Source organism: Littorina saxatilis, linkage group LG5 (assembly GCF_037325665.1).
Source record: "Littorina saxatilis isolate snail1 linkage group LG5, US_GU_Lsax_2.0, whole genome shotgun sequence".
In the NCBI taxonomy this organism is placed as follows: Eukaryota; Metazoa; Mollusca; class Gastropoda; order Littorinimorpha; family Littorinidae; genus Littorina; species Littorina saxatilis.
This window is the reverse complement of record NC_090249.1, coordinates 21,296,356-21,310,105: the sequence shown is the minus strand read 5'-3', so window position 1 is coordinate 21,310,105 and position 13,750 is coordinate 21,296,356. Positions and strand designations below refer to the sequence as shown.

Sequence of the window (13,750 nt, the reverse complement as noted above, 5' to 3'; positions counted from 1 at the left end):
CAGGATCTTTTCCGTGCGAACTTGGTCTTGTGCTTATGTGTACACACAAAGGGGGTTAAGTCACTAGCAGGTCTGCACATAAGTTGACCTGGGAGATCGGAAAAATCTACACTCTTAATCCACCAGGCGGCAGCGACCGGGATTCGAACTCATGACCTCACGATTAGGAGGCCGACGTCTTACCACCACGCCACTGCGCCCGTTTAAAAAAGCACCAATTTTGATTGATTGTATTGTACAGTTTGCTGTTTTGATTGTATTCTACAGTTTGCTATTTTGACTGTGTTGTACAGTTTGCTGGTTTCCATGGCCCCCCTCAGTAATGAGATACGACCAGTGAGCAGTAGTGTACCACAGCACATAGGACCTGCCATTCCTGAGGTGAGTTGTAATAGACAAATTCCGAAAAGAATTCTCTCTGGTTTGGGAAAGAGTGAATACCCTTGCTTTTACTAGAACAAACATTGGAGGGGCCAATCACTAGCGAGGGGTTTGACTGAAACACGTGGACAAGAGCAAGAGTGAATTTAATATCAACAAGTCGCGTAAGGCGAAATTACTACATTTAGTCAAGCTGTGGAACTCACAGAATGAAACTGAACGCACTGCATTTTTTCACAATGACCGTAGTCCGCCGCTTGTGCATAACGGAGTGAAACTGACGAGCCTGTTCAGCGCGGTTGTGGTTTCGCTGTGCTGCATAGCACGCTTTTCTGTACCTCTCTTCGTTTTAACTTTGTGAACGTGTTTTTAATCCAAACATATCATATCTATATGTTTTTGGAATCAGGAACCGACAAGGAATAAGATGAAATTGTTTTTAAATTGATTTCGGAAATTTAATTTTGATCATAATTTTTATATTTTTAATTTTCAGAGCTTGTTTTTAATCCAAATATAACATATTTATATGTTTTTGGAATCAGGAAATGATGTAGAATAAGATGAACGTAAATTTGGATCGTTTTATATATAAAAAAAATGTATTACAATTTTCAGATTTTTAATGACCAAAGTCATTAATTAATTTTTAAGCCATCAAGCTGAAATGCAATACCGAAGTCCGGCCTTCGTCGAAGATTGCTTTACAAAAATTTCAATCAATTTGATTGAAAAATGAGGGTGTGACAGTGCCGCCTCAACTTTTACAAAAAGCCGGATATGACGTCATCAAAAGTATTTATCGAAAAAAAGAAAAAAACGTCCGGGGATATCATTCCCAGGAACTCTCATGTCAAATTTCATAAAGATCGGTCCAGTAGTTTGGTCTGAATCGCTCTACACACACACACGCACAGACACACACACACACACACACACACACACACACACACATACACCACGACCCTCGTCTCGATTCCCCCTCTATGTTAAAACATTTAGTCAAAACTTGACTAAATGTAAAAAGCAAGAGTATTCACTCTTTCACAACCCATACAAACCCGACAGAGTTATTTCCGAACATCGGTGGTCAGCAATGTGTTTTTTTTAGACATTTTGTTCAGTGCTACATGTCATATTACTGCTCTGATACTGTGTTTCATGGTGAAGAAAGACAAGTCTCACAAACAAAAACAAACAAAACAAGCAGCAAACAATGTGGGTCCCATATGCAGTTATGAGTCTACAATCATGAGAACATGAAAACAAACAAAAAACTAAAATTTTTAAAACTTTAAACCAAGAGTTTGAGTCCTGAGGGATGAATATGCTTCACATTACAGGATGGTGTGAGATCCTATATAGTCTCCATGCAAACAGACATCTTTGATTTCTGATCACAGCATCATGTGCATGCAGTAACATCTGTTGGGACAGTGGTACAAAGCAACAGAAGTGCGAAGGCTGAGACCTGAAGAATCTTCCAGTTTGAAGGATCCAGTTTGGCTTGAGCCAAAAATGAATTTATAAATAAATATTATTTGAATTTGAGACCCCTCCCCCCCCAAAAAAAAAACAAAAAAAAAAGAAAAGAAGAAGACATTTGACAAGACTCTGGCAGACATTGGTTTGGTAGAACTTGAATGACTGTCTTGATCTGTGTCCAATGTCATATTGATTATTGTGGTCATGCATGCACGTAACCAATATTGTTTTGGATCCTTCTTTCTGATTTTATTTTGCTAAATGTGTGTGTGACTGTACAGGTGAGCTCCCTGTGGTTCAAGCTGTACGTCTACTCTCTGACTGGCTGTGGACCCCCCTCCCTCCTGCTGGTCAAAGGCACCAAACTCAAGAGACTTCCAGATATATTCCAGGTAACCTGAGATGCACATCGTATGCAATGTGGAACAGCTATTGTGTTTTTAGCATGACAATTGGGTCTGGTATTTTGACTAGACAAGCCAAACGAGGGTGAGTCGAAGATAGAATATTTCCCTTGGAACACACTTCTAAACACACTTCCGTAGCAATAGGGCAATGTGAGATACCTGCATCCCCCCACCTGTCCATCAGAATATTAGTATTGACTGTTTTCATGCATAGTGTGTGTGTGTGTGTGTGTGTGTGTGTGTGTGTGTGTGTGTGTGTGTGTGTATGTGTGTACATGTGTGTGTACATGTGTGTACATGTGTGTGTACATGTGTGTGTACATGTGTGTGTGCATGTATGTGAGTGTGTGTGTGTGTGTTTGTGTGAATGCATGCATGTGAGTGTGCGTGCTTGTGAGCATGTGTGTGTGTGTGAGAGAGAGATTTTTTTTGTTTGTTTGTTTGTTTGCTTAACGCGCAGCCGACCACGAAGGGCCATATCAGGGCGGTGTGAGAGAGAGAGACAACAATGTAGACATCTGTTCAAACCCTCTGCAAAATGTGAGGATCTCGAGTCCTTTTTAAGTATTCAGCAGCTTCCCTTCATATTTATGACTACATGTAGAAACTCAGTGCACATTAAATTACATATTCTTACTCCGAATCACATAAAGCATTGACGTAGTCTGAGATGCTAAGGTCTGAAAAGGCTACCCGTCTTAAACAATTTTAAAGGGAAGCAACCCCACCACAAAAAAGGTTTAGGTAGCCATGGTAATGAGCACAACCCAGGGGAGTTACCTCCCATTGGTGTGTACTACGTCACTACCGCTCCTCAACACATGGTCAATACCATAGGACTTTTTCAGCTCTGAGGAGGAGGTCGTTGAATTTTTGGCTCTCGCGTGGCTGTTCTGTTCGGTGTTTGCTTGACACCCACCGGCCACCTACCCGTCTTTCTTGCCCTCTGCTTCGTAGTGGGTGAGCTCGTTCCTTTTGTGTCATTATTTTTAACAGGAATTTTGGTTGTTGTTGCTGACTTTTCGTCCTTTTTTGGACTTGTAATTTTCTCAGTAACGTTGTTGTTTGGCCGCCATTTTTGTTGGTCAGCATGGTTGACGGAGATAAAAAACGTGGCAAGGCTGATGTCAAGGGCAGGATTAAACCTAAATCTTCGACTTCATCTTCCAAACCGCCTGTATTGGTTGTAGTTTCGGACGAAGCACGTAATACCGTCATGTCCATACCTATTTCTGCCCCAAATGACCTTGCGGTTGGGGGGCAGTCAAACACTTCTTTGTCTTCTCCTACTTGCTCTCCCGCCGTGTCGGCATCGGAGCAAGCTGCTCTCGTATCGACGCTGCTTAGTTCTTTAGTTCCAGAAATTCGCAGCATGGTGCGGGAAGAATTGAAGCGTTCCACGCCGCCTGCCAGTGTTGTTCTTCCGCCGGCAGTGGGTGACGCTCGCTCTTTGGCGTCCTTGACGGTTCCGGCGGCGACGGTTTCCCGGGATGTGGGTCCTTCCGCTTCGTCTTCTGCCTCCTTGGGGGGCATGGACGGTAAGTTGAACTGGTCCACCGGCCCTCGTGAGGCTACCGGACGCTCCCTTTTGGGACACAGTTCTTTGGTGCAGGATCACAACCGGCAATCTTCTGTTCTGACTCCCCCAATTCACATTGCGTGCACGGGTGTTTCGGGTTTTCCCGGAAGCGAAGGTCCTCCATCTCATGTACCCGCAGCGGTCTTGACTGGAGTTGACCGTGGACTGGCCTTCGGGCATTCGGGCTTCCGGCCCCAGTCAACGCAACCTTCGCTTCCGCATTGTGCGGCTTCGTCTGTTGCTTTTCCGGCTCCGCCCGGATACGCTGTTCCTCTTCCTGCCGCGCCTACTCGGATGTCAGTGAGTGAGGAACAGCGTCCGCCCTATGGGCATTCAGGCTTTCAGCCCCGGCCGGGGCAGTCTTCACTCCACCCGCCCGGTGTTGTGTCGACAGCCTATTCAGTTCCGGTGGCTCCGGATGTTCCCTCCTCTTACTCTTTCTTTCCTGCCAGTCAGGACCGGCACGGTTGGCCTAGTGGTAAGGCGTCCGCCCCGTGATCGGGAGGTCGTGGGTTCGAACCCCGGCCGGGTCATACCTAAGACTTTAAAATTGGCAATCTAGTGGCTGCTCCGCCTAGCGTCTGGCATTATGGGGTTAGTGCTAGGACTGGTTGGTCCGGTGTCAGAATAATGTGACTGGGTGAGACATGAAGCCTGTGCTGCGACTTCTGTCTTGTGTGTGGCGCACGTTATATGTCAAAGCAGCACCGCCCTGATATGGCCCTTCGTGGTCGGCTGGGCGTTAAGCAAACAAACAAACAAACTGCCAGTCAGGGGATGAGTCAGGACGGGTTCCGGTCGGATGGGTTTCCGGTTTCCGGCTATCCAGTTCACCAGCCTGCCACCAGCATCTGTGACTTCGGTCCGTGTACTTCACTTGACTATTCTGAGACACAGTCTGTAGTCAGTGAACAGACATGTTCTGGATTTCCGTCACAGTTTCGGGTTGCCCTCGAAGCTGCGGCGGAGGTGACTTCCAGGTATTTCCCGGAGGGGGCATCGGCTTCGGCCGCTTCTGTTTTCGCCGCTCCGTCGGCGATGTCGTATTTTCGTTACGCGAAGGAGGGTGATTCCTGCTTCCGTTTCGCAGAGTCTCCTTCGGTGGCGTACCATCTTTCGCAGGTGTTGGCTCGACCATCCCCTGCCGGAAGTGGTTGCCCCAACGTTCTTGTTCCGCTACTCGTACCTCACGGTCCAATTCCGGAACAGGCCCAGCCTTGGCTGGCTTCGGCTACACAGGCTTCGACCTTCGTTCCTTCTTGTCACAAGAAGTTTACCTTGCCGAAGCCTGGCCGGAACTTGTTGGCCTCCTTTGCGCTTCCACGTGCATCGTTGCCGGAGACACAGGAACTGCTTCCTCTGCTTGCTAAGCCATTCAAGAAGGACTCGGGTGTTGTGTTGCCAGACCACACCCTGGTCGCTTCAGAGGATATTGGTCGTCAGCTTTTGGAACTTGCCTCCATCTCCGAGACGATCATCAGAGCTCTCTCCCGTTCTCTCACTGAGTCACTGGATCCTTTCACACTTAGTGCAGATCAGGATGCTGATGACGTTTCCACGCTTCTCTCCGCCCTTGCTAGGGTGAATGAGGAGCAGATGCGGTTGTCCTCCCTGCAATACGCTCATACCGTCATGTGTCGGAGGGACTTGTTCCTCGCGCACTCTCAGTTTACTGAGCAGTCTACGCGAGACACTTTGAGAGCTTCGCCCGTGGTAGAGGGGTCTCTGTTCGGCCATCTGGTCTTTGATGTTAGAAGAACGGAGATCCAGTCAAACAGAGATCAGCAGTTCTCTGACTTTTCTCTACAGGGCTTGAAGCAGAGCTAGCCCTCTCAGCCAAAGCCAGCTCAGGCCTCTGGCCAACCCAAGCCGGCAGACAAGAGGCAGTCGCGATCTTTTTCTCGTGGTTCGAGAAAAAGATCGGCGTCGGGCAGGGGGCGAGGCGGCTCTAGCAGCAAGCCCCACCCCCAATGAAGTGCTCCCGATCTCACCCCCCCTCCGCCCTCCACTTTGGTGATGGCAGGGGGCCCCTCCCGGGCACTTTCTCATTGGATGGTCTCTGTACACAGCCAATGCAGGGTTCGACACTAGCGGGGGCGGGGGGCGGAACGCCCTAAAGTTTTGTGTTCCGCCCCAAAACATTGCCGAAGCTTGGGGCCCACTCCGCCCCAGGATAAATTCCAACAATGACAAACCGAAAATTCTAATGCCAGAGCCAATCACTAAAAATCGCCAGTCAAAGTCGTCACTGAAATTTGCGTTACGATCAATGCCGCAGTCAAGAAGAAAAAAACCCACTGAAATCGTCGAAGGACAATGCCGCAAGGGAAATAACTCCCAGCTTGCGCTTTTTAGCGTGAGAGATAAGTATCGCTTTCAAATGCCAAACGCAAAATGTGGCGACACATCCCTGAAAAAGACTTGGAAATGAAGATGAAGAACAGGGTGGAGAGAAACGAAAAAAGGAGACCGATGCAGCCAAAAGCGTGAAGCGCTGTCGTAATTTCAATGTCAAATGGTTGAAAGAATTTCCCTGGATGAAGAAAAACAGACAATGCATTGCCGCACGTGAATACTGAGAGTGGGCCCCAGATTGTTGTTTTCCGCCCCAGCAATTTCCATCTCTGGGGCCACACGGCCAAATAAGTTAGTGTCGACCCCTGCAATGGATTGTGGGCGTTGTGAGATCGGGCTTCCGCCTGCTTTGGCAGGGAGAGAAGCCACCTCTGTCCCGGCGGTCGCCGGTCTTCAAGCCCCCCTCCTTGCAGGAGGCAAGGTCCGGTCTTCAGGCGGAAATTGCCTCTCTGTTGCAGAAGGGCGCGGTGGAGAGGGTCTTAGACCACAGCTCCCTCGGGTTCTACGGGCGGCTTTTCGCCGTTCCCAAGGCCTCAGGAGCGTGGCGTCCCGTCCTGGATTTATCGCATCTCAATACCTTCTTTAGAATGATACGATTCAAGATGGAGACGCCAGCCTCGGTCAGAGACTCCCTCCGCCCAGGAGACTGGGCGACCTCGATCGATCTGATGCATATTTTCACATCCTTATGCATCCGTCCGACCGGAAATGGCTCCGTTTCTGGTGGGGCGATCAGATTTACCAGTTCCGCGCTCTCCCCTTTGGGCTGTCTCTAGCACCGTGGGTTTTTACCATGGTGGTGAGACAGTTATGCGCACTGGTGAGGTCGCAGGGTATTCGACTGCGGGTGTATCTGGACGATTGGCTCATTCTGAACCAAAGCCAGACAGGCTGCTCGCGTCATACCCAGTCGGTTCTTCGAGTAACCAACATGTTGGGCTTTTCGATCAACCGATCAAAGTCGGAGCTGATTCCGTCTCAGACATTCACCTACTTAGGGATGTCTTTCAACACGGTTTTTTGGACTCTCCAACCCTCCCGAAGGCGGGTGGACAAGCTTCAAGCTCTTATTCGCTCCACTTTGCCTCTCCTGCGGGCTTCCCTCCGGATGCTGGCCTCCATCTTGGGGCAGATGGAGTCTATGGCTCTCTTGGTTCCCCTGGGCAGAGTTCACAAGCGGCCTTTTCAGTTTGCGCTGAAACCGTACGTGGACTCTCCCTGTGTGGACTGGAACGCCCTCGTCCCTCTCCAGGGATGGTTTCAGTCAGCGACCCTTCCGTGGTTGGCACGGATTGGGTCTGCAGGGGTGTGCCAATCGCCTTGTCTCCCCCAGACACGGACACAGATGCGTCCTTGCTGGGGTGGGGGGGCACACACGGACCGACAGACAGCGTCGGGTCTGTGGTCGGCAGAACAGAGCCTGTGGCACATCAACTTGCTGGAGCTAGAGGCTGTGGCTCTGGCGGAGTTTTGGCCCTCCCTTCAGGCCAGGCATGTTCGTCTTTTTACAGACAACACGACTGTGGCAGCTTACTTGAACAAGCAGGGAGGGTCTCGGTCCCCGTCTCTCTCGAGCAGGACCTGCGAGATTCTGGTTTGGTGTTGGCAACATCAGATCACTCTCACAGCCAGGTACCTTCCGGGGAGCTTGAACACTCTGGCGGACGCGCTCAGTCGCTCCGACAGAGTGCTTCAATCAGAGTGGACGATCACTCACGGGGCACTGCTTCGTCTTTGGGCCCTCGTCCCGAAGCCTCTGGTGGACCCCTTTGCCACCAGATTCTCAAAGAGGCTTCCGATCTTCGTCTCGCCGTTTCCGGATCCGGAGGCTTGGCAGACGAACGCATTGGACATTCCTTGGACGGGGCTGGAGGCTTACGCCTTTCCTCCCTTCCAATTACTCGGCCGAGTAATCCGGAAGGCGGACCTGGAGGGGCCATCACTGCTGCTGGTCGCCCCCCTTTGGCCCTCTCAGGCATGGTTTGCGGACCTGCTGAGACTAGCTCACGGCCCTCCCATTCCTCTCTCACTCGTTAGAGGGGAACTGGTGCAGCCTCGTACCGGCGTTCCACACGAAGAGCCCCAGCTGCTGAAACTTCACGTGTGGAGGTTGTACGGTCCTCGCTGAGGCGTTCTGGAGCGTCAGAACAGACACTTGACTTGGTGCAACGCTCTCACAGGGCGTCCACTTCGTCGGTGTATGCATCACATTGGAAGGCCTGGGCAACCTGGTGTCAGGCCCATGGTTTGAACGCGTTGGCTCCACGCTCTATGCACATTGCAAACCATCTCTCTTACCTGTCTTCTCAGGGAGCTTCTGCTTCCTCTCTGAGGGTAAGGCGATCTGCTATCTCCGTGACCTTACGGCAGATAGGACACGTTCTATTGATGTCAGTGGCGTCATTTCGGGCGTTATTAAGGGTATGGCCCTTAAGGAGATTAGGTCTTGCACTCCCATGCCCAAATGGGACCTCTTCTTGGTACTCGAATTTCTGCGTTCGGCAGATTTTCCCAACTTGACACGCAAAGCGCTGTTTCTCTTGTTGTTGGCATCTGCTCGCAGAGGTAGTGAGATACATGCCCTCTCCGGAAGTCCGGAGGACATCTCTCATGAGCCTGATGGCTCAGTTTCCTTGAGGTTTCGTCCAGATTTTCTGGCGAAGAATCAGCCTCCGGAACAAGCATCCCCGCTGGTTCATATTAAACCGTTAACCAACATCCTGGCTCCCGGAGATCCAGACTCGGTTAATTGTCCTGTCCGAGCCCTTGGCATTTACCTTGCTCGTTCACAGCCACTTAGATCAATATCTCAAAAGCTCTTATTTATCTCCCTTAATACGGTGAGACAAAAAGACATTGCTAAGACGACTATGGCTTGGTGGGTGTCTGCTCTCATTCGACAAGCTTACGAGTGGAGCCGTTTGGACAAGGGGGGAAACGCAGCCTGTTTTTCCCCTTGGCTCGGCCCGAGCCCACGAAACCAGGGCTTGGGCCTCCTCTTTGGCCGTGTTACGGTCGAGGAGGCTGGAGGAGGTGTTGCGCACAGCGTACTGGCGCTCTGATGATGTCTTCATAAACTATTATCTCAGAGACATCGCAGCTGTCCGGCAGGACGGTTCTAGAGCCCTCCCTGCCTTAGTCGCAGGGGGCCAAATCCTGGCAAGGATTTGAGAGTGAGTTAGATTTTCTTTCCCACCGCCTTGTTGAAGCTATCTGCTTTATGTGATTCGGAGTAAGAATATGTAATTTAATCGAAAATTTTAAAAGTAAATTTTCATTTGATTAATATACTTACCCGAATCACATAGTTTATGTCCTCCCGCCGACCCCGCTTATGGTTTTTTAGTTTTCTTAAAAGCCGTATGATATTGACCATGTGTTTAGGAGCGGTAGTGACGTAGTACACACCAATGGGAGGTAACTCCCCTGGGTTGTGCTCATTACCATGGCTACCTAAACCTTTTTTGTGGTGGGGTTGCTTCCCTTTAAAATTGTTTAAGACGGGTAGCCTTTTCAAACCTTAGCATCTCAGACTACGTCAATGCTTTATGTGATTCGGGTAAGTATATTAATCAAATGAAAATTTACTTTTAAAATTTTCGATTTACGCTGTGGGGAACCTGATTTACATTCTATAATTGATGTTTTACCGTGTCTTAGACCAGTGTTAAAAAGCAGGTAGTGATACATGAAATGTGTACTATTGTTACAGAAGTATGAGCGTTTGTTGGTAACAACCTGGGGTCATGACCCTGGCGTGATTGCTTCATCCAACATCTTGCTGACTCTGAACGATGCATTGGCCCACTCTGCTGTCTTTGTCCAGGTCAGTCAGGTTTTGTAAATAATGTGTGTGTGTGTGTGTGTGTGTGTGTGTGTGTGTGTGTGTGTGTGTGTGTGTGTGTGTGTGTGTGTGTGGGTGTGTTTATGTATGTGGGAGGGTGTGTGTCACTGTATGTGTATGTGAATGCATGTGTTTGTGACTGTGTGTGTTTGTGTGTGTGTGTGTGTGTGTGTGTGTGTGTGTTTTCTTGTGTGTGTTTAACTGGTATTCATCTGTAAAATAAAGAAACACACTTTTACCTTTTTCAGGCTCATGGTCATTTTACAGAGGGAACCACAGTTCATGTGTCCTTTCCCATGGAGAAAGTGGAGAATGGTAAATAGCGTCTTTTTCCAGTCTGTGCTAACAGGAAAACAGAGTTCTCATATTGGACAGTTGACAAGCTGTATTTCTTCTTCTTTTCATTCTAATACTATATGGTAGAGACTTTTAGAAGTTTGTATGTGAAGAAAGCATTCAAAGTTTCTTAGCAGGTTTGTTCTTCTTCAATTTTAGAAGATTTTGTTTAATTCTGAACACTTTGTGTACAGCATTTTCAATGGGCAAAACAGCTATGAGGGTTATAGGGAGTTGGAAGTGATATAGACATGAGATCACGACCATGTAAAAAACTGAACGCATGCCCCCCACCCCAACACCCACCACCACCACCTGCCGCCTCCGAGATATAAAATAAAAAATGATTAAAAATTGTGCAATCTGGGGATCTTACAAATTAATTTTGGAGCATTTAAAAAGCTGGAAATCACCGGATTGGCAGACAAATCTAATTCCTGTGATAGTTTATTGGAAATGCGCTGCATTTTCATGTTCTGTTCAATACACAGTCTTTCATTTTTGTTTCAGCCTCATTCAGCCAAGGTCACTGGCAGTGTCACAAGGCCATCCAGCGTTTGGCTGAAGAAGTGGACATGAAGAACTCCTGTGGCTTTGTCACTCTTCTCAACCCTCACCAAACCCCAGTCATAGAAGACGACAGCGATTTCGCTCCCGCACCTCAGCCATTGTTAACACAGGTGTCAGTTACAGTGTCCGAGACCACCTCCATGGAGGATGTGTCTGGCAGCCCAGCCAACGGAATCACGGATAAGGTGTCGGCTGAAATGCTGGCGTCAGAACTAGACGCTCTGGATGGCGAATCACAGGGCCAGAAGCCTGAGAAAATGTCGCTGGATTTGAAAAACAAGCGCAGGGGTGGAGGTGATTTTCAGAATGAAGATCACTGGTTTTTGCTGGACTTGTTTTTTGGCATTCCTCTTTTCGACCCTCAGCTGAACAAAGATGTGTGCAAGAAGGTAGTCTCCTTGGGGCTTTTCAAAGAAGAAAGGTGAGAGGGCCAGACCTTTTGTGAGAGAGGTTGAGACAGTTTGTGTGTTTTGAATTTACCGCTAACATCAGCCAATAGTTTCCATACAGTTGATTGCTTGTTTCTGTACAATTGATTGCTTTTGCCTAAATTTCTTCATTAAATTCTTATTTATTTTTTATGTTTAATAATATGCGGGAATTTGAGAACAAGCCAAAGAAGAGGTTTTGATTCTTCTCCTTCTGCGTTCATGGGCTGAAACTGCCACGTTTTTGCATGAGTGGGATTTTATGTGTACCTGTATGACCGTTTTTAACCCATAATTTAGGCAGCCATACGCTGCTTTTTGGGAGATAGAGAGGTTTGATAAAGTTTGTTATTTTCTTGTAGGGTTGGTAATGTTGGCTTGTGGATGAGTGTGGATGAAGAAGAATAGATAAGAAAAGTGAATTTAGGGGTCTCATTTGTGAACCAGTGTATTTTTTTCTCCCCACAGCTTGCAAGAACTACTCCATTCCAGTCGCATCCTGTCTCTCAAACTGCTGGATTTCATCATGGAGTGGCAGGTATGGTATTCGAATAATAGACGATTTTTGGAAATAATTCTGTCAGGATTTGCAAGCGTTGTAGAAGAGTTGCGCCCCGCTAACAAAACCTCGTACATTGAACAGGAAACACACGGTCGACCTGTTAAAGCCACGATCCACCTGTTCAAGCCACGATTAAAGCAAATAACTGACTACGATGTGTATGTTATGGTCGACCATGTGTTTCCTGTTTGACCATGTTTACTGTTAAGGCTGTTTGTATGAGGTTTTGTTAGCGGGGCGCAACTCCCTTCCGTTTGTAAATCCTGACAGAGTTATTTCCAGAAAACATCTATTAAGTGTGGTGTATGTCATCATCTGTAGTGGTTTTGACAGTTTTGATGGACTGTTTGTTGTTAGATTGGCGTCATGAAATTCTAAAGTGTACAAGTAGTGGTCAGGTGTGTGTGTAACTTTGGGAGTGTGTGTGTGTGTGTGTGTGTGTGTGTGTGTGTGTGTGTGTGTGTGTGTGTGTGTGTGTGTGTGTGTGTGTGTCTCTCTCTGGCTGTCTCTCTGTGTCTTTGTGTGTGTCTTGCTATGAATGTTTTTCAACAGTAAGTGTATGTCATTGCTTGCAAAATGTATTGGAGAGATATCGTTATATTTCTTTGTGTGTGTGTCGGTCTGTTTGTCTGTCTGTCTGTGTCTTTGTGTGTGTCTTGCTATGAATGTTTTTTAACAGTAGGTGTATGTCATTGCTTGCAAAATGTATGTGTGAGAGAAAATAGACTATTGTGACAGCTCCCCCATGAAATGTGTCACCAGATAGCTCAGTCTCACTGACATTCAAAAGCTAACAATGTCCCGAAAATGCGGTACCTTTTATTAGATCGTCATTCATTCCTATTGATTTATAACAAATTCTTTATATGAACATCTTTTATTAGGTGGCATCCACGGTGACAGAGGTTGAAACGCACGGACTACCTCAGAGCAAAGAAGAACACTGCACTCTCTACCCAACAGTCAACGTTCTCTTCAGCAATGGAAAATTGCAAAAGTGGACTGGCCTCTAATTGTACCCATTTCATAACCTTGTTTATTTATTTATGGTCTCATCTGTTGTTCATTTGTTCATAAATCCAAGTTATGGGGGATGGGGTGGGGTGGGGGAGGGGGGGGGGTGGTGGGTTAAGAGGATTGATGTGCTCGGTTTGGCCAAATCTTTGTTGAGCAGAAAAGTTCAGGTGGATGTGTGTGTGTGTGTGTGCATGTGTGTGTGTGTGTGTGTGTGTGTGTGTGTGTGTGTGTGTGCTTGTGGGAAGTTATGGTCGTGCATTAACTATATGCGTACATGCATACTCTCCCATGTGTATTTTGGAAAGGGAATACATAGACTTAACTTGTTGCTGTTTGGGATTTGCAGACATCATTGCTTGGGGGGAATCTTGCCTTTCACACCATTTGTTAGACAAAAACCTGTTCAGCTACTCTGTTCATATTATAGGTATAAACCCTAGTCACCATTGCATTCTTTGCATGACACCCTCCTTTTTACTTTGCAAGTCCACATGTTTGTAGCTAATTCCAAATGAGATGAAAAATGGCTGGAATATTGTGTTCTTTGGGAATTCTGTTTGTGGTTGTCCGAATGTAAAATTCACCATGATTTACAAATATTCCTGAATATCAGTTATGACCCGACCCCTAATGATGATCTTCCATGAGACAAAAGCAGATAGCATGTGCATTACAATATGAATCAGATTAATATTGTGTAAGGCATTTTCCTTCAGTTTGTGTGTGTGAGAGAGAGAGAGCCAAGAGAGAGAGAGAGAGGAGGTGGTGGTGAAATTATACATCCCC

General features: G+C 47.4%; 1 protein-coding gene across 1 annotated transcript in view; it reads left to right on the top strand.

Annotated features, from left to right (window-relative positions):
• LOC138966529 (protein FAM91A1-like) overlaps positions 1-13,045 on the top strand; it is a 35,294-nt gene extending 22,249 nt beyond the window's left edge. The window contains exons 15-21 of the mRNA XM_070338793.1: positions 294-381; positions 2,148-2,258; positions 9,920-10,033; positions 10,300-10,366; positions 10,898-11,378; positions 11,854-11,923; positions 12,832-13,045. Coding sequence (XP_070194894.1) covers positions 294-381; positions 2,148-2,258; positions 9,920-10,033; positions 10,300-10,366; positions 10,898-11,378; positions 11,854-11,923; positions 12,832-12,960 — 1,060 coding nt within the window. The 3' untranslated portion in view covers positions 12,961-13,045. The remainder of the gene's footprint in view (positions 1-293; positions 382-2,147; positions 2,259-9,919; positions 10,034-10,299; positions 10,367-10,897; positions 11,379-11,853; positions 11,924-12,831) is intronic.
• Positions 13,046-13,750: the final 705 nt, after the last annotated feature.